General features: G+C 49.3%; 1 protein-coding gene across 3 annotated transcripts in view; it reads left to right on the top strand.

Annotated features, from left to right (window-relative positions):
* LOC100562195 (zinc finger protein 850-like) overlaps nucleotides 1-24,536 on the top strand; it is a 90,700-nt gene that overhangs the window by 50,332 nt on the left and 15,832 nt on the right. For 2 of the 3 annotated variants that reach the window (XM_062977013.1, XM_062977012.1), the window contains one exon: nucleotides 10,332-12,784. In XM_062977013.1, the coding sequence (XP_062833083.1) occupies nucleotides 10,500-12,554 (2,055 nt within the window). In that variant the 5' untranslated portion in view covers nucleotides 10,332-10,499 and the 3' untranslated portion in view covers nucleotides 12,555-12,784. Of the gene's footprint in view, nucleotides 1-10,331 lie in introns of those variants that run through there. The other variant, XM_062977014.1, reaches the window with a different exon arrangement.

The following is a 24,536-nucleotide window of genomic DNA, read 5'->3' as shown; positions in this document are numbered from 1 at the left end:
CTTTGGGGCAGGGCAAGGAGGCATTAAGAGGAAACCCACTCCGTTGACTGGAGCCAGCATGGTGTCCTGAGTTGGTTTCAACAGCTGATTTTAAAGCAGATATAACCATTTTAATGTTTGTGTATATTTATAGTTATGTCCCGGCACAGAGTGCTTGCCGTATATATGTTGGGCTCTGCCCTGAGTCCCCTTTGGGGTGAGAAGGAGGGCGGAATACAAATGCTTTAAATAAAATAAAGAAATATTAAACATTTAAAGACATGACCTTCCATAAAAATCACGCCATCCCTAGTCGTAGTCAAAGCCTTTCCAGAGCGGTTCCACATGTTCCAGACCTGCCATTGCCCTGTTCACGACAAGCCTGATCCCACAGCCAAGGTTGTACCTTTCTCCCAAAGGCGGGGTGTGTGTGTGGTTGACCACACACCCCGAGGGAGGGGGCACCATTGGGAAGGAAGGAAGGCCGGCCGGCCCTGTCTCTCATCCCTGCCAGTCGCGCTTGCAGAGGAGGTGGGACCGAGAGCAGGGCCTCCCTGGATAGTCCTGATCTCCAAGGTGGTTCAGACGGAGAGATGCGTTCGGACAGGTCAGCTTGGACGGAAGGTTTCGGAGCGTTGACTCTTTTCTCAAGCAAAAACACTATTCAGATTAATATTCAGCATTCAAATGGTGAAACCCTTTCCTTTTTCATGCACAAAACCAGTCAAAGATTTTTTATTATTATTATTATTGGGTGGCTGTCTGTCAAGTGTGCTTGGATTATGTTTTGGTACACACAAGCAGAAGGGGGTTGGAGTAGATGGCCCAAGGGGTCTCTTCCAACCATGTGTATTATGGTATTTTTATTACTGTATGACACAGCAAACAAGATAGTTATGCTGGATTTCGTATCACAAAATCACAAGTCGAACACTTCCCAAGTGTCTAGGACTGTGTGATGTATTTTTGGATGATGCGCGCAGATCCCGGGCCGGGCTGTGGTGCAGCTGGCTAGTAACCAGCTGCAATAAATCACTACTGACTGAAAGGTCATGAGTTCGAAGCCCGGGTCGGGTTAAGCCCCCGACCATTAAATAGCCTGGCTTGCTGTTGACCTATGCAGCCCCGAAAGACAGTTGCATCTGTCAATTAGGGAAATTTAGGTACGCTTTATGCGGGAGGCTAATTTAACTAATTTACATCATCATAAAACTGCCAGCAAAACACGAGGAAAGGAATGAGGAAGTACAGCCACTAGTGGATGATGAAGCAACAGTTCCCCCTGTGGCCGGAATCGTGAAGCTGGAAAAAAATGTTAAATGCCTCTGTGTCTGTCTATATATGTTGTTTGTCTGTTGGCATTGAATGTTTGCCATATATGTGTTCATTGTAATCTGCTCTGAGTCCCCTTCGGGGTGAGAAAGAAGGGCGGGATATAAATACTGTAAATAAATAAATGGTTTCTTCGCAGGCTGTGATGATGGAAGTCTTCAGTTTGTTCCAATGTTCCTTGACATTTTCGGAGTGTTCTGTGAGTAGATGATCTTTGAGTTTTGTTTGGAGAAGGGCTCGTTTGGAGGGCTCCTGAAGGGCTTGGGTGTTCATTTTGCGCCTTGTTTTTCTTCCTTGGAGCCTGCGTTTGGGGACGATCTTGATAGCCATCGTGGATCGGATTAACATCAACATTCTGTTTTCCATTCTTGAGCTGGGAGCCTCCCGCCTGTCTTCCCAAGAGATCTGTAGGATTTTTCAGAGGCAATGCTGGTGGAATCTTTCCAGGAGTGGAGTGTGACGTCTGGAGACTATCCACATTTCGCAGGCGTAGAACAGGCTTGGGAGGACAATACTTTGTGAACAAGCCCCTTGGTCTCCCTATGGATGTCCCGATCCTTAAACACTCTCTGCGTCCATTCGGAAAAATGCTGCACTTGCAGAGCTCATACGGTGTTGTATTTCAGTGTCACTGTTGACTTTTGTGGAGAGGTGGCTGCCAAGGGAGCGGAAAGGGTCAACGTTTTCTAATGTTGCACCATTGAGCTGCATTTCTGGCCTTGCAAAGCAATTGGCTGTTGACTGGTAGAAGAGCACTTTGGTTTTCTTGATGTTCAGTGAGAGGCCGAGCTTCTCATATGTTTCTGCAAAGGTGTTTAGAGTGGCTTGTGGGTCTTCTTCTGAATGCACACAGACTACGTTATCATTGCCATATTGAAGTTCTATAGCAGATGTTGTAACCTTGGTTTTGTCTTTGAGTGTGCTGAGTTTAAATCGCTTGCCACCTGTCCGATAGATGATTTCCATTCTGGTGGGAAGCTTCTCATCAACTGGGTACCGTATCAATGAAAATACAATATACACAGACAACACAGATCAACGAATCGTAATACAAAAACAAAAGCAGCAATAAAAATATTAAATTATAACGTCAATATATCACATCGTATACAATTTTGTGCAAGAATAAAACATACATAAGAGGCAAAAAACATAAAATACTTTTCATCAGTATTTTCCTTAATGTTTTAATAAATATTTTTGTGAATATTTTAATTAATGTTTATATGAATGTATTGCTGAAGGCTTTCATGGCTGGAATCACTGGGGTTTCCGTGCTGTATGGCCAATGTGTTCTAGCAGTATTTTCTCCTGACGTTTTGCCTAGAATCATAGAATAGTAGAGTTGGAAGAGACCTCAAGGGCCATCTAGTCCAACCCCCCGCTAAGAAGCAGGAAATCGCATTCAAAGCACCCCCGACAGATGGCCATCCAGCCTCTGCTTAAAAGCCTCCAAAGAAGGAGCCTCCACCATGGCCCGGGGGAGAGAGTTCCACTGCCGAACAGCCCTTCTCACAGTGAGGAAGTTCTTCCTGATGTTCAGGTGGAATCTCCTTTCCTGTAGTTTGAAGCCATTGTTCCGTGTCCTAGTCTGCAGGGCAGCAGAAAATAAGCTTGCTCCCTCCTCCCTATGACTTCCCCTCACATATTTGTACATGGCTATCATGTCTCCTCTCAGCCTTCTCTTCTGCAGGCTAAACATGCCCAGCTCTTTAAGCCTCTCCTCATAGGGCTTGTTCTCCAGACCCTTAATCATTTTAGTTGCCCTCCTCTGGACGCTTTCCAGCTTGTCAGCATCTCCCTTCATCTGCGGTGCCCAAAACTGGACACAGTATTCCAGGTGTGGTCTGACCAAGGCAGAATAGAGGGGGAGCATGACTTCCCTGGATCTAGACGTTATTCCCCTATTGATGCAGGCCAAAATCCCATTGGCTTTTTTAGCTGCCGCATCACATTGTAGGCTCATGTTTAACTTGTTGTCCACGAGGACTCCAAGATCTTTTTCGCACACACTGCTGTCAAGCCAGGCGTCCCCCATTCTGTATCTTTGATTTCCATTTTTTCTGCCGAAGTGAAGTATCTTGCATTTGTCCCTGTTGAACTTCATTTTGTTAGTTTCGGCCCATCTCTCTAGTCTGTCAAGATCGTTTTGAATTCTGCTCCTGTCTTCTGGAGTGTTAGCTATTCCTCCGAGTTTGGTGTCATCTGCAAACTTGATGATCGTGCCTTCTAACCCTTCGTCTAAGTCGTTAATAAAGATGTTGAACAGAACCGGGCCCAGGACGGAGCCCTGCGGCACTCCACTTGTCACTTCTTTCCATGATGAAGACGACGCATTGGTGAGCACCCTTTGGGTTCGTTCGCTTAGCCAATTACAGATCCACCTAACCGTAGTTTTGTCTAGCCCACATTTTACTAGTTTGTTTGCCAGAAGGTCGTGGGGGACTTTGTCGAAGGCCTTACTGAAATCTAGATATGCTACATCCACGGCATTCCCTGTATCGACCCAACTCGTAACTCTATCGAAAAAAGAGATCAGATGAGTCTGGCATGACTTGTTTTTGGTAAATCCGTGTTGACTATTAGCAATGACCGCATTTGTTTCTAAGTGTTTGCAGACCACTTCCTTAATGATCTTTTCCAGAATCTTGCCTGGTATTGATGTGAGGCTGACCGGACGGTAATTGTTTGGGTCGTTCTTTTTTCCCTTCTTGAAGATAGGGACCACATTCGCCCTCCTCCAATCTGCTGGGACTTCTCCTGTTCTCCAAGAACTCTCGAAGATGATTGCCAGTGGTTCTGAAATAACTTCCGCTAGTTCCTTCAATACTCTTGGATGTAGCTGATCTGGCCCTGGGGACTTGAATTCGTTTAGAGTGGCCAGGTGTTCCTGGACAACTTGTTTCCCTATTTGGGGTTGGATTTCCCCCAATCCTTCGTCCATTCCATGTTGCTGAGGTTGAAGATGGCTTTCTTTTTGTGAGAAGACCGAGGCAAAGAAGGCATTAAGCAGTTCTGCCTTTTCCCTATCCCCTGTCACCATCACCCCATCTACTCCTTGCAGTGGCCCTATCGCCTCCTTTTTCTTCCTTTTTCTACCAACATAAGCAAAAAAACCTTTTTTGTTGTTTTTTATGTCCCTGGCAAGCCTGAGCTCATTTTGCGCTTTAGCCTTGCGAACCTTTTCCCTACAGGAGTTGGCTATACGTTTGAATTCTTCTTTGGTGATTTCTCCCCTTTTCCACTTCTTGTGCATGTCACTTTTGAGCTTTAGCTCAGTTAGAAGTTCTTTGGACATCCATTCTGGCTTCTTTGCACTTGTCTTATTTTTCTTCTTTGTTGGCACTGTTTGCATTTGCGCCTTGAGTATTTCACTTTTGAAAAACTCCCATCCATCCTTAACTCCCTTGTTTTTTAATATCGGCGTCCATGGAATGCCGCTCAGTAATTCCTTCATTTTTTGGAAGTCAGCTCTCTTAAAGTCCAGAATGCGTGTTTGACTTGTCTTAGTTTCAGCATTCCTTTGTATTGCAAACTGCAGGAGCACATGGTCACTTGCCCCTAAGGATCCAACCACTTCAACTGTATTGATCAGGTCTTCCACATTTGTTAAGATTAGATCAAGAGTTGCTGATCCCCTTGTTGCCTCTTCTACCTTCTGGACCATAAAATTATCTGCAAGGCAAGTGAGGAATTTGTTGGACTTTGTACTCTTGGCTGAGTTTGTTTTCCAGCAGATATCGGGATAATTGAAATCGCCCATGACTACTATATCTCTTCTTTGTGCCTGTTTGGTCAGCTGTTGACAGAAGGCTTCATCAAGTCCTTCATCCTGACTCGGAGGTCTGTAGTAGACACCCATGACAAGATCTTTTTGAGTCCCGGTTCCCTTGATTCTTATCCAGATGCTTTCAAGCTGGTTTCCCGGATTACAGTCTTGCATTTCTTCTGCAACGTAACTGTTTTTGACATATAAAGCTACTCCCCCTCCTCTCCCCTTTGTTCTATTTATGTGAAAGAGGTTATAGCCCTCAATGGTTAAATTCCAGTGATGGGAGTCATCCCACCAGGTTTCAGTGATGCCTATGACATCGTATGTGTGGTGCTGTGCTAGGAGTTGGAGTTCGTCTTGCTTATTTCCCATGCTCTGAGCATTAGTGTAAAGACATGTAAGCCCCTGTGACCTCCCCTCGAACTGTTTATTTGGGATTATTGTGCTCTCTGTACTTGGTCCTTGCTGTGTTTGTGCAGCCCTCTGTTTAGCCTTACGGCGGTTCCCTGTGGTCGTGGGTAATATAGTGTTCGCCAGGCTGTTGTTCCCCTCCCCCTGCGCCTGTGACTCCCTCCTGGCATCTTCAGGGGCTCTGATGGGAGTCAAGCGAGAGGAGTTTGCAATGCTACCCTTGTGGAAGGATGTCCAGCGTGGGAGGAAAGGGCCAGGGTCTGTCAAAGGGCTGTGACGGGCGCCGGGAGCGAGCCTGGAAGGGAGTCGCCTGGCCTGGGTTCCCCTTGAAGGGCTTCTTGCCTGGAGGCCTCCTCGCTCTGGGGAAGAAGCCCTTCCTTGCTTGCTGCCTGGAGACTTCCTGAGTTTTAAGCCACATCACTTTCACACTGGAGACCCGCTCTCCTTGTTTAACATCCTTTTTCATTTCAAAAGTTACATTAAAAGTGTTTTAAAAATTTCAGACAAGAATAATAATAATGAAATCCAGCATGTCTATCTTGTTTGCTGTGTCATACAATAAAATAATAATAAAACTTTATTTATACCCTGCCACCATCTCCGCACGGGGACTCGGGGCGGCTTACATGGGGCAGCGGCCCAAAACAATATAAGAACAAAATATAAGCAACACAACGCAATCACAATATTAAAAAGATAAAACAGTAATATAATATATCAATTTAAACAACAATACAGGATAAAAATTTACATTTAAAACACATAAATGGTAAGACCGTAATAAATACAGTACACGATAGATTATAAACAACCCTCTGGGGCTGATTAATTAATGACTGTAGCTCCGAAGACCTCCTGAAACATCCAAGTCTTCAGTTGTTTCCTGAAGGAAGGTAGAGAGGGAGTCAACCTAATCTCCCTGGGGAGGGAGTTCCAGTCGGGGAGCCACAGCCGAGAAGCCCCCCCCCCCTCTCTCTCTCTCTCTCTCTCTCTCTCTCTCTCGTCCCCACCAAACGCAGTTGTGTGGAGGGCGGAAGCGAGAGGATGGCCTCCCCAGAGGATCTCAGCAATCGGGTGGGTTCATAGGGGACGACGCGGTCACGAAGATAGGCAGGTCCCAAATCGTTTAGAGCTTTATAAGTAACTAGCTTGGAGACCCGGCGGTGCCCAGGTTATTAGAAAATGGCATTATTTGTATTCTAAGTTTGGAGTGGGTGAACGTATACATATAGGGCAAACATTCAATGCCCATATACACACAGAACCGAGACAGAGACAGACACAGAGGCAATTTAACCTTCTCCTGAGGGGATGTTTGATTCTGGCCACAGTGGGAAACAGCTGCTTCATCATCCACTGTGACGGCACTTCCTCATTCCAATGTCATAAATTAGTTAAATTTGCCTCCCCACTTTATAAGTGGTACCTTATTTCCTAGTTGATGTGGTGCTACTTCCATCAGCCCAAGATCAACCTATTTACGTACTTGCCGCCTGACCTTGTTGAAGGAGAGTGCTGTATCCAAAAGATCCAGGCAAAAACTGCCCTGTTTGGAACCATGTTGAACAGGGAAGATGGCCGCCTCTTTTGCGGCCTAGCAGAATGGAGCCAGCCTGCAAGGCCTGAAACGTGTTAGCAAAATGATCAAAGGATGCTGGGATTGGGGCTTTGGAGGCTAGAAGTGTTCATAAGCATGAAAAGGCATCGTTAAAAAGATAATGATGTTCTCTGCTGTCTTTTGAAAAAAGTAGGGCCTTACAAAGAAGATGAAAGCTGCCTTCTTTGGAGCAATGCTGAGGCAAGATGGCGTCCTCCTTTTGGGCCTAGCAGCATGGGGCCAGCCTGGAAGGCCTTAAAACATGTCAGCAGATGGGCCAAAGGGGCTCAGTGGTGGGTGGGTAAGGTGGTGGTGGTGGTGGGGGGGGGAATAAAAGTTTTCATAATGACAGCAAAGATTTAAAAGATAGTGATTTTTTCTCTTCAGTCTATTGTGGAAAGTACTGTCTTACCTTGTAGAAGGACAGTTCTGGCAATGAGGCAGGCAGAAGCTGCCTTCTTTGGAGCCATCTTGAGGAGACAAGATGGCCCCCTCCTTTGGGCCTAGCCGGGCCTAGCAGCCTGCAAAGGCAGAGACATGTCAGTAGAAGCGCTGAAGGGGGGTGAGGTGAGAGGGTAGAAGTTTTCATAAACATACCCTCAACCATTGTTTAAAAGGAAGCATTAAAACATAATTATTTTCCATCATTAGTTGGATTCAGAATGCTGTGAATGTGTGAGTGAACTGTAATTCCTAGCACCCAAAGTTTTTTATTATCAGTATGCACAGTTGGCCATGTTGGGTGTATTTGGTCCAGATCCGTTGTCAGTTGGTTCATGGGTCCTAGGGGTTATGTGTGTCAGGTTTGGTCCATGTCGGGCCTTCCTGGTGGTCCCAGTGGTGTTTTAGATTACAAAGGTGTAGGCTGAAGGCTGTTAAGTGTACCAAAGCTAGCGTCGTTCTGAAGAGAGAGAGTAGGCCGAACGAAGGCCATGGGACGGAGACAGTCCTGGTTGCCATTACAGATGAACTTCGTCGCCAGTCTGAGAGCGGCGGATCAGCGTTACTGGTACTTCTCGACCTTACCGCAGAGTTTGACACCGTTGACTATGATCTAATGATTCACTGTCTCGCCATGTCCAGAGTTCGCGGCCAGGCCCTCAATTGGTTCAACTCATTTCTGCAAAACCGGGGCCAATGCGTGGAGTATATGGATCAAGTCTCTGACAGATCTCCCCTCCTATGTGGGGTACCCCAAGGTGCCATTCTCTCCCCGCTTCTCTTCAACATTTACGTTAGACCCCTTGCTAGTTTCGCTCGGAGTTTCGGCCTAGACTGCTATCAATATGCAGACGACACCCAACTCCTTCTGCGCTTGGAGCCTGGAGCAACGTCAGTACCAGACCATTTCACCTTCTGTCTGGAGGCTCTGTCGAACTGGCTACGTGCTAGGAGACTGAAGGTGAACCTGGCGAAGACTGAGATTCTCTGGCATGGCCGCTCGACTGGTCTGACCCACTTGCTACCCACCTTCGATGGTGCTGCCCTATCTCCTTTGCCCACCGTTAAGAGCCTGGGTGTCGTTTTAGATTCGCAGCTGACAATGGAAGCTCAGGTCGCTGCTGCCAGCAAACAGGCCTTTTTCCACCTACGACAAGCGAGGCAACTGGCTCCCTATCTATCTGATGAGGCTCTGGCAACGGTCATTCATGCCATGGTCACGTCTGGGCTGGACTATTGCAACGCCCTGTATGTTGGCCTTCCGATGTCCACGACCCGAAAGCTCCGTATTGTTTAAAATGCGGCAGCCAGGCTACTCACAAGAACACCCATGAAATGCCACAAAACACCAGTGCTGCAGCATCTGCATTGGCTTCCCACTGATTACCGTGGTCTATATAAAATGCTAGTCCTGACTTTTAAAACTCTTTACGGCCAGGGCCCATCGTATCTTAGGGACTGTCTCTCCTTCTCCCATCATCGGAGGTCACAACGACCATCCCAACAAGACTTACTTTATGTACCGGGTCCTAGAGAAGTGCACTTGGAGAGGACCAGGCGCAGAGCTTTTTCTATTTCTGCCCCTGCCTTATGGAATGCCTTGCCGCCCTATATGAGAGCCATGCGTGAGTTGGGGCCTTTTACCCTCGCACTCAAGACATGGCTCTTTACTAGAGCTTTTAATCTATGTCAATTTTATCAATATTTGTATGTATGTATTTTTATCCTTTACAATTTTATCTTGTAAATCGCCTAGAGCATCTTGGATGGAGGGCGATTAATAAGTAATTAGATGATGATGATGATGATGATGAAAGGAAAGATTAAAAAGATAGTCATTATTTTCTCTTTAGTGTGCTGTGAATAGTACTGTATCCCAATGAGCCAGGGAAAAGCTGGCATCTTTGGAACAATATTGAGGAGGCCTTTTGGGGCCGTGGAGAGAAGATGGCGTCCTTTTGGGGCCGTGGAGAGAAGATGGCGTCCTTTTGGGGCCTAGGAGAGAAGATGGCGTCCTTTTGGGGCCTAGGAGAGAAGATGGCGTCCTTTTTTGGGCCTAGCAGGGCCTAGCAGCCTGCAAAGGCCGAGACATGTCAGTAGAAACACTGAAGGGGGGTGAGGTGAGGGAGTAGAAGTTGGCCATGTTGGGTCTATTTGGTCCAGATCCGTTGTCAGAGGGTTCATGGGTCCTAGGGGTTATGTGTGTCAAGTTTGGTCCAGCTCTGGTCTTCCTGGTGGTATTTTTGATTACAAAAGTGTAGGCCGAAGGCTGTTAAGTGTACCAAAGCTAGCGTCATTCTGAGGAGACAGAGTAGGCCGAACGAAGCCTGCTGGTAGTAGTTTTTCCCTCAGCGGTCCCAGTGGCCTGTGAAAGTGGCGGCCAATGAGAAAGCTGGCACATTCCACCCGGGCAATCAGAAAGCTCGCCCATCCACACATACAAACATTCATTTTATTGTAGATATAGATATAGATAATTAATTGCCTTTGCTGGTATCTATTTGTGTGCTTAAGACCTCGATGTCTGCATTTCTTGGTACAGTACAGTCTCGCTTATCCAACCTAGGCAGCAACACGCAGCGGGCCAACGTGCCCAACAACAACACAAGCACTGCCACACTCCAAACAAGTGGCAAACGTGTTGTAAAGCATGATTTTTGGTGCTTAATTTGTAAAATCATAATGTTATTTGACATTTGATTTCCATTTTCAACATAATTCTTGAAGGGAAAGGGGGGAAATCGTGGAGATAAAGAAGATTTCCGAATTTCATTCTTGATCTATTGCTTCTTTCTTCAGCAGGGAAATAAGGATTCTGTGGAGCCACGTCTTGGGTGCTGTAAGGAAAGAAATACAGGAAGAAGAAATCCTCTCAAGGTGTTGATCTTGCTGAATTCCTGACCTGACTTACAGATAAGAAAGGAGAAAAGAGTCAAGAATCTGTATTCTAATTAAACACCTGTTGACATGGAGGAGAAGGCATCTGAATACCTGGAGTGTGGAAAGAGCTTTGCACAGAGTGGAGATCTATGTTCAAATCAAAAGACTCACACTGGAGAGAAACCCTATATATGCCAGGAGTGTGGAAAGAGCTTCACTAAGAGTTCAGCTCTATGTTTACATCAAAGGACTCACACTGGGGAGAAACCCTATGCATGCCTGGAGTGTGGAAAGAGCTTTGCTCAGAGTGCACATCTACATTTGCATCAAAGGACTCATACTGGAGAGAAACCATATACTTGCCTGGAGTGTGGAAAGAGCTTCACTTCTAATGGAAGTCTATGCAAACATCAAAGGACTCACACTGGTGAGAAACCTTATTCATGCCAGGAGTGTGGAAAGAGCTTCACTGAGAGTGGAAGTCTACGTAAACATCAAAGGATTCACACTGGGGAGAAACCCTATACATGCCTGGTGTGTGGACAGAGCTTCACTGAGAATGGACCTCTACATATACATCTAAGGATTCACACTGGGGAGAAACCCTATACATGCCTGGAGTGTGGAAAGAGCTTTAATCAGAGAGGAAATCTAGATGTACATCAAAGGACTCACACTGGGGAGAAACCCTATACATGCCTGGAGTGTGGACAGAGCTTCACTGAGAGTGGAAGTCTACGTTCACATCAAAGGACTCACACTGGGGAGAAACACTATAAATGCCTTGAGTGTGGAAAGAGCTTTACTCATCGTTCAAATCTACGTTTGCATCAAAGGACTCACACTGGAGAGAAACCACATACTTGCCTGGAGTGTGGAAAGAGCTTCACTAAGAGTTCAGCTCTACGTTTACATCAAAGGACTCACACTGGGGAGAAACCCTATATATGCCTGGAGTGTGGACAGAGCTTCACTGAGAATGGAAGTCTGCATAAACATCAAAAGATTCACACTGGGGAGAAACCCTATACATGCCTGGAGTGTGGAAAGAGCTTTGCTAGAAGAGGAAATCTAGATGTACATCAAAAGACTCACACTGGCGAGAAACCCTATACATGCCTGGAGTGTGGACAGAGCTTCACTGAGAGAGGAAGTCTACGTAAACATCAGCGGACTCACACTGGGGAGAAACCCTATTCATGCCTGGAGTGTGGAAAGTGCTTCACTGAGAGTTCACATCTACATTCACATCAAAGGATTCACACTGGGGAGAAACCCTATACATGCTTGGAGTGTGGAAAGAGCTTTGCTCAGAGAGGAAATCTAGATGTACATCAAAGGACTCACACTGGGGAGAAACCCTTTAAATGCCTAGAGTGTGGACAGAGCTTCACTGCTAGTGGAAAACTACGTTCACATCAGCGGACTCACACTGGAGAGAAACCCTATACATGCCTGGAGTGTGGACAGAGCTTCACTGAGAGAGGAAATCTACGTAAACATCAAAGGACTCACACTGGGGAGAAACCCTATTCATGCCTCGAGTGTGGAAAGAGATTTGCTCAGAGAGTGAGTCTGGATTCACATCAAAGGACTCACACTGGGGAGAAACCCTACACATGCCTGGAGTGTGGACAGAGCTTCACTGAGAGAGGAAGTTTATGTAAACATCAAATGATTCACACTGGGGAGAAACCCTATTCATGCCTTGAGTGCGGAAAGAGCTTCACTAAGAGTGGAAATCTACATAAACATCAAAGGACTCACACTGGGGAGAAACCCTATACATGCCTGGAGTGCGGAAAGAGCTTTGCTCAGAGTTCAGATCTGCGTTCACATAAAAGGACTCACACTGGGGAGAAACCCTACACATGCCTTGAGTGCGGAAAGAGCTTCACTAAGAGTGGAAATCTACGTAAACATCAAAGGACTCACACTGGGGAGAAACCCTATACATGTCTGGAGTGCGGAAAGAGCTTTGCTCAGAGTTCAGATCTGCGTTCACATCAAAGGACTCACACTGGGGAGAAACCCTATAAATGTCTTGAGTGTGGAAAGAGCTTTACTCATCGTTCAAATCTACGTTCGCATCAAAGGACTCACACCGGGGAGAAACCTTATAAACGCATGCCGTGTGAATAGAATCTCTCTGAGATTGAAATCTACACAGACATGGAATTCATATTGAAGAGAACAGTCGTATTTGACCCCATAGGGCTCCCCTACACAGAGCATTTCAAGCTTTTCATGTTGGTGATGCACTTTTCAGGCATGCATCCTTTCACGACACTACAGTAGACTCTCATTTATCCAAGCTTCACTTATCCAATGTTCTGTATCATCCAAGGCAGTCTGCCTTTTAGTAGTAAATCATAGAATCATAGAATAGTAGAGTTGGAAGAGACCTCAAGGGCCATCTAGTCCAACCCCCCGCTAAGAAGCAGGAAATCGCATTCAAAGCACCCCCGACAGATGGCCATCCAGCCTCTGCTTAAAAGCCTCCAAAGAAGGAGCCTCCACCACGGCCCGGGGGAGAGAGTTCCACTGCCGAACAGCCCTCACAGTGAGGAAGTTCTTCCTGATGTTCAGGTGGAATCTCCTTTCCTGTAGTTTGAAGCCATTGTTCCGTGTCCTAGTCTGCAGGGCAGCAGAAAATAAGCTTGCTCCCTCCTGCCTATGACTTCCCCTCACATATTTGTACATGGCTATCATGTCTCCTCTCAGCCTTCTCTTCTGCAGGCTAAACATGCCCAGCTCTTTAAGCCTCTCCTCATAGGGCTTGTTCTCCAGACCCTTAATCATTTTAGTTGCCCTCCTCTGGACGCTTTCCAGCTTGTCAGCATCTCCCTTCATCTGCGGTGCCCAAAACTGGACACAGTATTCCAGGTGTGGTCTGACCAAGGCAGAATAGAGGGGGAGCATGACTTCCCTGGATCTAGACGTTATTCCCCTATTGATGCAGGCCAAAATCCCATTGGCTTTTTTAGCTGCCGCATCACATTGTAGGCTCATGTTTAACTTGTTGTCCACGAGGACTCCAAGATCTTTTTCGCACACACTGCTGTCAAGCCAGGCGTCCCCCATTCTGTATCTTTGATTTCCATTTTTTCTGCCGAAGTGAAGTATCTTGCATTTGTCCCTGTTGAACTTCATTTTGTTAGTTTCGGCCCATCTCTCTAGTCTGTCAAGATCGTTTTGAATTCTGCTCCTGTCTTCTGGAGTGTTAGCTATCCCTCCGAGTTTGGTGTCATCTGCAAACTTGATGATCGTGCCTTCTAACCCTTCGTCTAAGTCGTTAATAAAGATGTTGAACAGAACCGGGCCCAGGACGGAGCCCTGCGGCACTCCACTTGTCACTTCTTTCCATGATGAAGACGACGCATTGGTGAGCACCCTTTGGGTTCGTTCGCTTAGCCAATTACAGATCCACCTAACCGTAGTTTTGTCTAGCCCACATTTTACTAGTTTGTTTGCCAGAAGGTCGTGGGGGACTTTGTCGAAGGCCTTACTGAAATCTAGATATGCTACATCCACGGCATTCCCTGTATCGACCCAACTCGTAACTCTATCGAAAAAAGAGATCAGATTAGTCTGGCATGACTTGTTTTTGGTAAATCCGTGTTGACTATTAGCAATGACCGCATTTGTTTCTAAGTGTTTGCAGACCACTTCCTTAATGATCTTTTCCAGAATCTTGCCTGGTATTGATGTGAGGCTGACCGGACGGTAATTGTTTGGGTCGTTCTTTTTTCCCTTCTTGAAGATAGGGACCACATTCGCCCTCCTCCAATCTGCTGGGACTTCTCCTGTTCTCCAAGAACTCTCGAAGATGATTGCCAGTGGTTCTGAAATAACTTCCGCTAGTTCCTTCAATACTCTTGGATGTAGCTGATCTGGCCCTGGGGACTTGAATTCGTTTAGAGTGGCCAGGTGTTCCTGGACAACTTGTTTCCCTATTTGGGGTTGGATTTCCCCCAATCCTTCGTCCATTCCATGTTGCTGAGGTTGAAGATGGCTTTCTTTTTGTGAGAAGACCGAGGCAAAGAAGGCATTAAGCAGTTCTGCCTTTTCCCTATCCCCTGTCACCATCACCCCATCTAATCCTTGCAGTGGCCCTATCGCCTCCTTTTTCTTCCTTTTTCTACCAACATAAGCAAAAAAACCTTTTTTGTTGTTTTTTATGTCCCTGGCAAGCCTGAGCTCATTTTGCGCTTTAGCCTTGCGAACCTTTTCCCTACAGGAGTTGGCTATACGTTTGAATTCTTCTTTGGTGATTTCTCCCCTTTTCCACTTCTTGTGCATGTCACTTTTGAGCTTTAGCTCAGTTAGAAGTTCTTTGGACATCCATTCTGGCTTCTTTGCACTTGTCTTATTTTTCTTCTTTGTTGGCACTGTTTGCATTTGCGCCTTGAGTATTTCACTTTTGAAAAACTCCCATCCATCCTTAACTCCCTTGTTTTTTAATATCGGCGTCCATGGAATGCCGCTCAGTAATTCCTTCATTTTTTGGAAGTCAGCTCTCTTAAAGTCCAGAATGCGTGTTTGACTTGTCTTAGTTTCAGCATTCCTTTGTATTGCAAACTGCAGGAGCACATGGTCACTTGCCCCTAAGGATCCAACCACTTCAACTGTATTGATCAGGTCTTCCACATTTGTTAAGATTAGATCAAGAGTTGCTGATCCCCTTGTTGCCTCTTCTACCTTCTGGACCATAAAATTATCTGCAAGGCAAGTGAGGAATTTGTTGGACTTTGTACTCTTGGCTGAGTTTGTTTTCCAGCAGATATCGGGATAATTGAAATCGCCCATGACTACTATATCTCTTCTTTGTGCCTGTTTGGTCAGCTGTTGACAGAAGGCTTCATCAAGTCCTTCATCCTGACTCGGAGGTCTGTAGTAGACACCCACAACAAGATCTTTTTGAGTCCCGGTTCCCTTGATTCTTATCCAGATGCTTTCAAGCTGGTTTCCCGGATTACAGTCTTGCATTTCTTCTGCAACGTAACTGTTTTTGACATATAAAGCTACTCCCCCTCCTCTCCCCTTTGTTCTATTTCTGTGAAAGAGGTTATAGCCCTCAATGGTAAAATTCCAGTGATGGGAGTCATCCCACCAGGTTTCAGTGATGCCTATGACATCGTATGTGTGGTGCTGTGCTAGGAGTTGCAATGTTTTGGTGCTAAATTTGTAAATACAGTAATTCCTACATAACATTACTGTGTATTGAACTGCTTTTTCTGTCAATTTGTTGTAAAACATGATGTTTTGGTGCTTAATTTGTAAAATCATAATGTAATTTTTTGTTTAATAGGCTTTTTTATTAATCCCTCCTTATGATCCAATATTTTCGCTTATCCATGATTCTGCTGGCCCGTTTATCTTAGTTAAGTGAGAGTCTACTGTATTTCATTTGAACTAGCAAAACAGATTCACCATTTCATCAGGAAAAATGATAGAGTGTTTCTCCAGGAGACTTGGGAGAGGGGCATGGATGAGGCTCAATCTGGAGAATATACAGGAGTCTGTTCTGACAATAAAGGTCCTGAATTTATATCAGGAATTAGTCACACAAGGGAGTTTGGTCTGTAATAATCCTACAAATCAGAATGCGGCTGCTTTTAGATCTAAACCTCGGTTTGACCAGGGATGCCTGGACGTGAAGAATCCCTTATGAAGACATTACACGAGATACAGGCAGCTGAATTTCCCATCTTTGCCTCTGGATAAAAAGGGATTAGTAGCAATGACAACAAATTGGGAAAAACTAATTTTTGCCTCGAGGTTACATGATTCTGCCACTTTTTGGAGGACAGTCCCTAGGGCAATGAAGTCACTAAGCAGGTAAGTTAAATAATTGGTTTTTGGCTTATTAAATACAGTTGTATATTACAATTATATATTTTTGTTATTAAACTATAAATGTCGTGAAATTATAGTTTTCTTCCTGAGGTGACACACCACTTGAGTTATGCTCGTTTTTTTTGTGTTTTTTTTTGTGTGCAAATTTTGACACACCAAGTTCAAAAGGTTGTCCATCACTGCTCCAGGGGATTGGATAGTAAAACAGGCCCAGTAGTTTCTGTCAAGACCTAAGCTGGATAACATTATTCCAGTCTACAAGGAAGGGAAAAGATCAGGCCCTGAAAACCAGAGAGCAATTAGCTCGCCACGTGTAATCAGGAAGCTGTACGCTCATTATCTCCTTGGAAAAACTCCGTCTGAATGGAAGAGGAAAAGCTTCTGGAAGACCATTAGGCAGGTTTTAGACTGGGATGCTCTACTGGAGGCCATGTTGTGGATAAATATTCCTTTAGGATCAAGGGAGCCCGTTATACAGCCTTCATTGACTTTGAGTCTGCCTTTGATAGGATTCCTCCAGACGAGGTTGTGGCCGAAATTGGAGATAAGCAATATTGACAGGCGCCTGTTGATGTTAATCCATAGCCTTTATGCGGAAACATTTTTGAAAGTGAGATGGAAGAGGGTAGGCCACCTGACCCAGATCATCCCAGCACATGGAGGCTCGAAGTCCAAGCGTTGTGCTAGCATCATCTTTGCTCAATATTTACCTCAATTCTTGGGCCAGGAGTCTCTCTGGCTCAACTTTACGTCCTCCTAACCTGGCAGGTAGACCTCTGTCATCCCTTTATGCAGATGATGTGGTTCTTCTCCCTTTAACTTGCATTGTTACTAGGAAACAAAGGCTACATAAGTGGCAAATAAATGAGCATCCACTTGAGCAGCTGAAATCTTGGAAATCTGGAAATCTGACTCTACTAATGCCATTGCAAATGCCTGGAGAAGAATCAAGTCACTTGCATCCTTTTTTGTTCAAGGAGGACCACATGTTCCATCAGCTATACACGTCTTCAATGCTAAGGCACTGCCACAGATGCAACATGGTGGTGTGCATTGTGTATAATGCATAATGGTGGTATAATTGTGCTGCTGTGGAATCCACACAGATGAATGTTTGGAGATCTCTCCTTGGCCTTCCTAGTTGTGTGCCAAATGCACCTTTACAACTGGAAACAGGACAAATGTTAATTGAGCCCCGGGCATGGACCCTGAAATTCAATTTCTGGTTCAAAACGATGTTTACCCCTCTGGGATCAGCTCCCTTGGTGTAAACTGGCGGGTTCTTTATATATATATTATTTGGGTTTTATAAGTAGGTAATGATAAAAAAAATGTTTCAGGGTGGGAACTCCGTATATTGGGTGGGGGGAAATCTCTAGGTAAATAGGAAAGGGGGGGGAAGGGGGGTCTTGGGAATGCGGGCCTTGGGGGGGGCAAGGGAAGGGGTCGGGGAGGAAAGCAGGGGGGGCGGAAGGGGAACAGGGGGGGCAGAGGTGGTTTTGGCTTCCATTCTTCTTCTTTGCCGAATAAGTTAAATGGTTCTTCGTCTTCTTTTCTCTTTGTTCCCTTTCCCCCTTTTCTTCCTGTCTGTTACCGTTTCTTTTCTCTTGTTCCTTCTGCCTTCATATCGTCCATGAAACGTGTAGGTTTGATGGGTCTCCCTGTTTGTTCCTTCATAAAAGGAGTGAGTTCGCCCATGTCCACAATTTCACTCCTTTTATACGGCCAATCCTCTTGGGAGGGAATTTCGTCTGATTTCCAGTCTCTGGCCGAGACCATCCTGGCTGCCATGGCCACGTCTACACACAAAATGCCTTTGTTAGTGTCCAGCTCAATTTCCGAATCTGTCATCCTTGGAAGGAAGTATTCTGGCTTTGATTGAATTGTTGTTCTTAAACTTCTTTGGCTGGTCTCTTGTATCGTCTTCCAATATTTTATCGCTTTGTTGCAGGTCCACCACGTATGGGAAAAAGATCCTTCTTGTTGATTGCATTTCCAACATTTGTTTTTTGCATTTTTATACATAATGCCTATTTTTTGTGGAGTCGTGTTCCATTCTAACTGGAAAAAGACATTGGATGAGAAACGATGACAGAAAATGACTTTATAAACTTTAAGAGAATGTTTCCCTGTATTTAAACATATTTGTTTTTCTATAATCATGTTGCCAGTATTATTTGTTTGGTTCTACTTGTTACATCTGCTCTGTTGATCATATTAAATGATTATATATATAGGTTAAACCAAGTGTTTATAAGATTTTCAATACAAATGCAGTAGAGTCTTGGTTATCCAACTTCCATTTGTCCGACACTCGGTATTATCTGAGTCCTGGGCCACCCTCACTCACTCGCTCTCCCACTCACTCACCGGGATGGGTCCTGCTCCTGCCGCTCCTTCCTTGCTCACGCTCACTCACTCACTCACTCACTGGGCTGGGTCCTGGTCCTGCCGCCACTGCTGGTACCAGCCTGGTGAGTGAGAGAGAGCGAGGGGGGGCAGGTAAGTGAGAGAGAGTGGGGCAGGAAACAGTGGGGCAGGAGTCAGGGAGAGGCGGCCAGGCCCCTGCTTCTGCCCCTTTGCCGCCTTCCCTCACTCACTCACCAGCCCTCCCTCGCTCTCTCACTCACCCGGCCGGTCCTGTTTCTGCTTCTGCTTCTGCCTTTGCCGTGGGACGGGCGGGGTGGGGCATCGGGGCGGGAGGGAGGCGGTCTCTGGGTCTCGTGGTGCCAGAGCGCAGGCTGTCCCGGGCCTTCCTTCCTTCCTTCCTTCCTTCCTTCCTTCCTTCCTTCCTTCCTTCCTTCCTTCCTTCCTTCCATCCTTCCTTCCATCCTTCCTTCCTTCCTTCCTTCCTTCCATCCTTCCTTCCTTCCTTCCTTCCTTCCTTCCTGCCTGCCTGCCTGCCTGCCTTCCTTCCTGCCTTCTTTCCATCCTTCCTTCCTTCCTTCCTTCCTTCCTTCCTTCCTTCCTTCCTTCCTTCCTTCCTTCCTTCCTTCCTGCCTGCCTGCCTGCCTGCCTGCCTGCCTGCCTGCCTGCCTGCCTGCCTTCCTTCCATCCTTCCTTCCTGCCTGCCTGCCTGCCTGCCTGCCTGCCTGCCTTCCTTCCATCCTTCCTTCCTTCCTTCCTTCCTTCCTTCCTTCCTGCCTGCCTGCCTGCCTGCCTGCCTGCCTGCCTGCCTTCCTTCCATCCTTCCTTCCTTCCATCCTTCCTTCCTTCCTTCCTTCCATCCTTCCTTCCTTCCTTCCTGCCTGCCTGCCTGCCTGCCTGCCTGCCTTCCTTCCATCCTTCCTTCCTTCCTTCCTTCCTTCCTTCCTTCCTTCCTTCCTTCCTTCCTGCCTGCCTGCCTGCCTGCCTGCCTGCCTGCCTGCCTGCCTTCCTTCCATCCTTCCTTCCTTCCTTCCTTCCTTCCTTCCTTCCTGCCTGCCTGCCTGCCTGCCTGCCTGCCTGCCTTCCTTCCTTCCATCCTTCCTTCCTTCCTTCCTTCCTTCCTTCCTTCCTGCCTGCCTGCCTGCCTGCCTGCCTGCCTGCCTGCCTTCCTTCCATCCTTCCTGCCTGCCTGCCTGCCTTCCTTCCTTCCTTCCTTCCTTCCTTCCTTCCTTCCTGCCTGCCTGCCTGCCTGCCTTCCTTCCTTCCTTCCTTCCTTCCTTCCTGCCTGCCTGCCTGCCTGCCTGCCTGCCTTCCTTCCATCCTTCCTTCCTGCCTGCCTGCCTGCCTGCCTTCCTTCCTTCCTTCCATCCTTCCTTCCTGCCTGCCTGCCTGCCTTCCTTCCATCCTTCCTTCCATCCTTCCTTCCTTCCTTCCTTCCTTCCTTCCTGCCTGCCTGCCTGCCTGCCTGCCTGCCTGCCTGCCTTCCTTCCATCCTTCCTGCCTGCCTGCCTGCCTTCCTTCCTTCCTTCCTTCCTTCCTTCCTTCCTGCCTGCCTGCCTGCCTTCCTTCCTTCCTTCCTTCCTTCCTTCCTTCCTTCCTTCCTTCCTTCCTGCCTGCCTGCCTGCCTGCCTGCCTGCCTGCCTGCCTGCCTGCCTGCCTGCCTTCCTTCCTTCCTTCCTTCCTGCCTGCCTGCCTGCCTGCCTGCCTGCCTGCCTGCCTGCCTTCCTTCCTTCCTTCCTTCCTTCCTTCCTTCCTTCCTTCCTGCCTGCCTGCCTGCCTGCCTGCCTGCCTGCCTGCCTGCCTGCCTTCCTTCCATCCTTCCTTCCTGCCTGCCTGCCTGCCTGCCTGCCTGCCTGCCTGCCTGCCTGCCTGCCTGCCTGCCTGCCTGCCTTCCTTCCTTCCTTCCTTCCTTCCTTCCTTCCTTCCTTCCTTCCTTCCTTCCTTCCTTCCATCCTTCCTTCCTTCCTTCCTTCCTTCCTGCCTGCCTGCCTGCCTGCCTGCCTGCCTGCCTGCCTGCCTGCCTGCCTGCCTGCCTGCCTTCCTTCCATCCTTCCTTCCTGCCTGCCTGCCTGCCTGCCTGCCTTCCTTCCTTCCTTCCTTCCTTCCATCCTTCCTTCCTTCCTTCCTTCCTTCCTTCCTTCCTTCCTGCCTGCCTGCCTGCCTGCCTGCCTGCCTTCCTTCCATCCTTCCTTCCTTCCTGCCTGCCTGCCTGCCTTCCTTCCATCCTTCCTTCCTGCCTGCCTGCCTGCCTGCCTGCCTGCCTGCCTGCCTTCCTTCCATCCTTCCTTCCTGCCTGCCTGCCTGCCTTCCTTCCATCCTTCCTGCCTGCCTGCCTGCCTGCCTGCCTGCCTTCCTTCCATCCTTCCTGCCTGCCTGCCTGCCTGCCTGCCTGCCTGCCTTCCTTCCTTCCTTCCTTCCTTCCATCCTTCCTTCCTTCCTTCCTTCCTTCCTTCCTTCCTTCCTGCCTGCCTGCCTGCCTGCCTGCCTGCCTTCCTGCCTGCCTGCCTGCCTGCCTGCCTGCCTGCCTGCCTTCCTTCCTTCCATCCTTCCTTCCTTCCATCCTTCCTTCCTTCCTTCCTTCCTTCCTTCCTGCCTGCCTGCCTGCCTGCCTGCCTGCCTGCCTGCCTTCCTTCCATCCTTCCTTCCTGCCTGCCTGCCTGCCTGCCTGCCTGCCTGCCTTCCTTCCTTCCTTCCTTCCTGCCTGCCTGCCTGCCTGCCTGCCTGCCTGCCTGCCTTCCTTCCATCCTTCCTGCCTGCCTGCCTGCCTGCCTGCCTGCCTTCCTTCCATCCTTCCTTCCTGCCTGCCTGCCTGCCTGCCTTCCTTCCTTCCTTCCTTCCTTCCATCCTTCCTTCCTTCCTTCCTTCCTTCCTTCCTGCCTGCCTGCCTGCCTGCCTGCCTGCCTGCCTGCCTTCCTTCCTTCCTTCCTTCCTTCCTTCCTTCCTTCCATCCTTCCTTCCTTCCTTCCTTCCTGCCTGCCTGCCTGCCTGCCTGCCTGCCTGCCTTCCTTCCATCCTTCCTTCCTGCCTGCCTGCCTGCCTGCCTGCCTGCCTGCCTTCCTTCCATCCTTCCTTCCTGCCTGCCTGCCTTCCTTCCATCCTTCCTGCCTGCCTGCCTGCCTGCCTGCCTGCCTGCCTGCCTTCCTTCCATCCTTCCTTCCTGCCTGCCTGCCTGCCTTCCTTCCATCCTTCCTGCCTGCCTGCCTGCCTGCCTGCCTGCCTGCCTTCCTTCCATCCTTCCTTCCTGCCTGCCTGCCTGCCTTCCTTCCATCCTTCCTGCCTGCCTGCCTGCCTGCCTTCCTTCCATCCTTCCTTCCTGCCTGCCTGCCTGCCTTCCTTCCATCCTTCCTGCCTGCCTGCCTGCCTGCCTTCCTTCCATCCTTCCTTCCTGCCTGCCTGCCTGCCTTCCTTCCATCCTTCCTGCCTGCCTGCCTGCCTGCCTGCCTGCCTGCCTTCCTTCCATCCTTCCTTCCTGCCTGCCTGCCTGCCTTCCTTCCATCCTTCCTGCCTGCCTGCCTGCCTGCCTTCCTTCCATCCTTCCTTCCTGCCTGCCTGCCTGCCTTCCTTCCATCCTTCCTGCCTGCCTGCCTGCCTGCCTTCCTTCCATCCTTCCTTCCTGCCTGCCTGCCTGCCTTCCTTCCATCCTTCCTGCCTGCCTGCCTGCCTGCCTGCCTGCCTGCCTTCCTTCCATCCTTCCTTCCTGCCTGCCTGCCTGCCTTCCTTCCATCCTTCCTTCCTGCCTGCCTGCCTGCCTGCCTTCCTTCCATCCTTCCTTCCTGCCTGCCTGCCTGCCTTCCTTCCTTCCTTCCTTCCTTCCTTCCTGCCTGCCTGCCTGCCTGCCTGCCTTCCTTCCTTCCTTCCTTCCTTCCTTCCTTCCTTCCTGCCTGCCTGCCTGCCTTCCTTCCATCCTTCCTTCCTGCCTGCCTGCCTGCCTTCCTTCCTTCCTTCCTTCCTTCCTTCCTTCCTTCCTTCCTTCCTTCCTGCCTGCCTGCCTGCCTGCCTGCCTTCCTTCCTTCCTTCCTGCCTGCCTGCCTGCCTGCCTGCCTGCCTGCCTGCCTGCCTGCCTTCCTTCCTTCCTGCCTGCCTGCCTGCCTGCCTGCCTGCCTGCCTGCCTGCCTTCCTTCCTTCCTGCCTGCCTGCCTGCCTGCCTGCCTGCCTTCCTTCCATCCTTCCTTCCTGCCTGCCTGCCTGCCTGCCTGCCTGCCTGCCTTCCTTCCTTCCTTCCTTCCTTCCTTCCTTCCTTCCATCCTTCCTTCCTTCCTTCCTTCCTTCCTTCCTTCCTTCCTTCCTGCCTGCCTGCCTGCCTGCCTGCCTGCCTGCCTTCCTTCCATCCTTCCTTCCTGCCTGCCTGCCTGCCTGCCTTCCTTCCTTCCTTCCTTCCTTCCTTCCATCCTTCCTTCCTTCCTTCCTTCCTTCCTGCCTGCCTGCCTGCCTGCCTGCCTGCCTGCCTGCCTTCCTTCCATCCTTCCTTCCTTCCTGCCTGCCTGCCTGCCTGCCTTCCTTCCATCCTTCCTTCCTGCCTGCCTGCCTGCCTGCCTGCCTGCCTGCCTGCCTTCCTTCCATCCTTCCTTCCTGCCTGCCTGCCTGCCTTCCTTCCATCCTTCCTGCCTGCCTGCCTGCCTGCCTGCCTGCCTTCCTTCCATCCTTCCTGCCTGCCTGCCTGCCTTCCTTCCTTCCTTCCTTCCTTCCTTCCATCCTTCCTTCCTTCCTTCCTTCCTTCCTTCCTTCCTTCCTTCCTGCCTGCCTGCCTGCCTGCCTGCCTTCCTGCCTGCCTGCCTGCCTGCCTGCCTGCCTGCCTGCCTGCCTTCCTTCCTTCCTTCCTTCCTTCCTTCCATCCATCCATCCTTCCTTCCTTCCTTCCTTCCTTCCTTCCTTCCTGCCTGCCTGCCTGCCTGCCTGCCTGCCTGCCTGCCTTCCTTCCATCCTTCCTTCCTGCCTGCCTGCCTGCCTGCCTGCCTTCCTTCCTTCCTTCCTTCCTTCCATCCTTCCTTCCTTCCTTCCTTCCTTCCTTCCTTCCTTCCTTCCTTCCTTCCTGCCTGCCTGCCTGCCTGCCTGCCTGCCTGCCTGCCTGCCTGCCTGCCTGCCTTCCATCCTTCCTTCCTGCCTGCCTGCCTGCCTGCCTGCCTGCCTGCCTTCCTTCCATCCTTCCTTCCTGCCTGCCTGCCTGCCTTCCTTCCTTCCTTCCTTCCTTCCTTCCATCCTTCCTTCCTTCCTTCCTTCCTGCCTGCCTGCCTGCCTGCCTGCCTGCCTGCCTGCCTTCCTTCCTTCCTTCCTTCCTGCCTGCCTGCCTGCCTGCCTGCCTGCCTGCCTGCCTGCCTGCCTTCCTTCCATCCTTCCTTCCTGCCTGCCTGCCTGCCTGCCTGCCTGCCTGCCTTCCTTCCATCCTTCCTTCCTGCCTGCCTGCCTTCCTTCCATCCTTCCTGCCTGCCTGCCTGCCTGCCTGCCTGCCTTCCTTCCATCCTTCCTGCCTGCCTGCCTGCCTTCCTTCCATCCTTCCTGCCTGCCTGCCTGCCTGCCTGCCTGCCTGCCTTCCTTCCATCCTTCCTTCCTGCCTGCCTGCCTTCCTTCCATCCTTCCTGCCTGCCTGCCTGCCTTCCTTCCATCCTTCCTTCCTGCCTGCCTGCCTGCCTTCCTTCCATCCTTCCTGCCTGCCTGCCTGCCTGCCTTCCTTCCATCCTTCCTTCCTGCCTGCCTGCCTGCCTTCCTTCCATCCTTCCTGCCTGCCTGCCTGCCTGCCTGCCTGCCTTCCTTCCATCCTTCCTTCCTGCCTGCCTGCCTGCCTTCCTTCCATCCTTCCTGCCTGCCTGCCTGCCTGCCTTCCTTCCATCCTTCCTTCCTGCCTGCCTGCCTGCCTTCCTTCCATCCTTCCTGCCTGCCTGCCTGCCTGCCTGCCTGCCTTCC

Source organism: Anolis carolinensis, chromosome 3 (assembly GCF_035594765.1).
Source record: "Anolis carolinensis isolate JA03-04 chromosome 3, rAnoCar3.1.pri, whole genome shotgun sequence".
In the NCBI taxonomy this organism is placed as follows: domain Eukaryota; kingdom Metazoa; phylum Chordata; class Lepidosauria; order Squamata; family Dactyloidae; genus Anolis; species Anolis carolinensis.
Note: the sequence above shows the minus strand (reverse complement) of the source record. Positions and strands in the feature narration are given on the sequence as shown.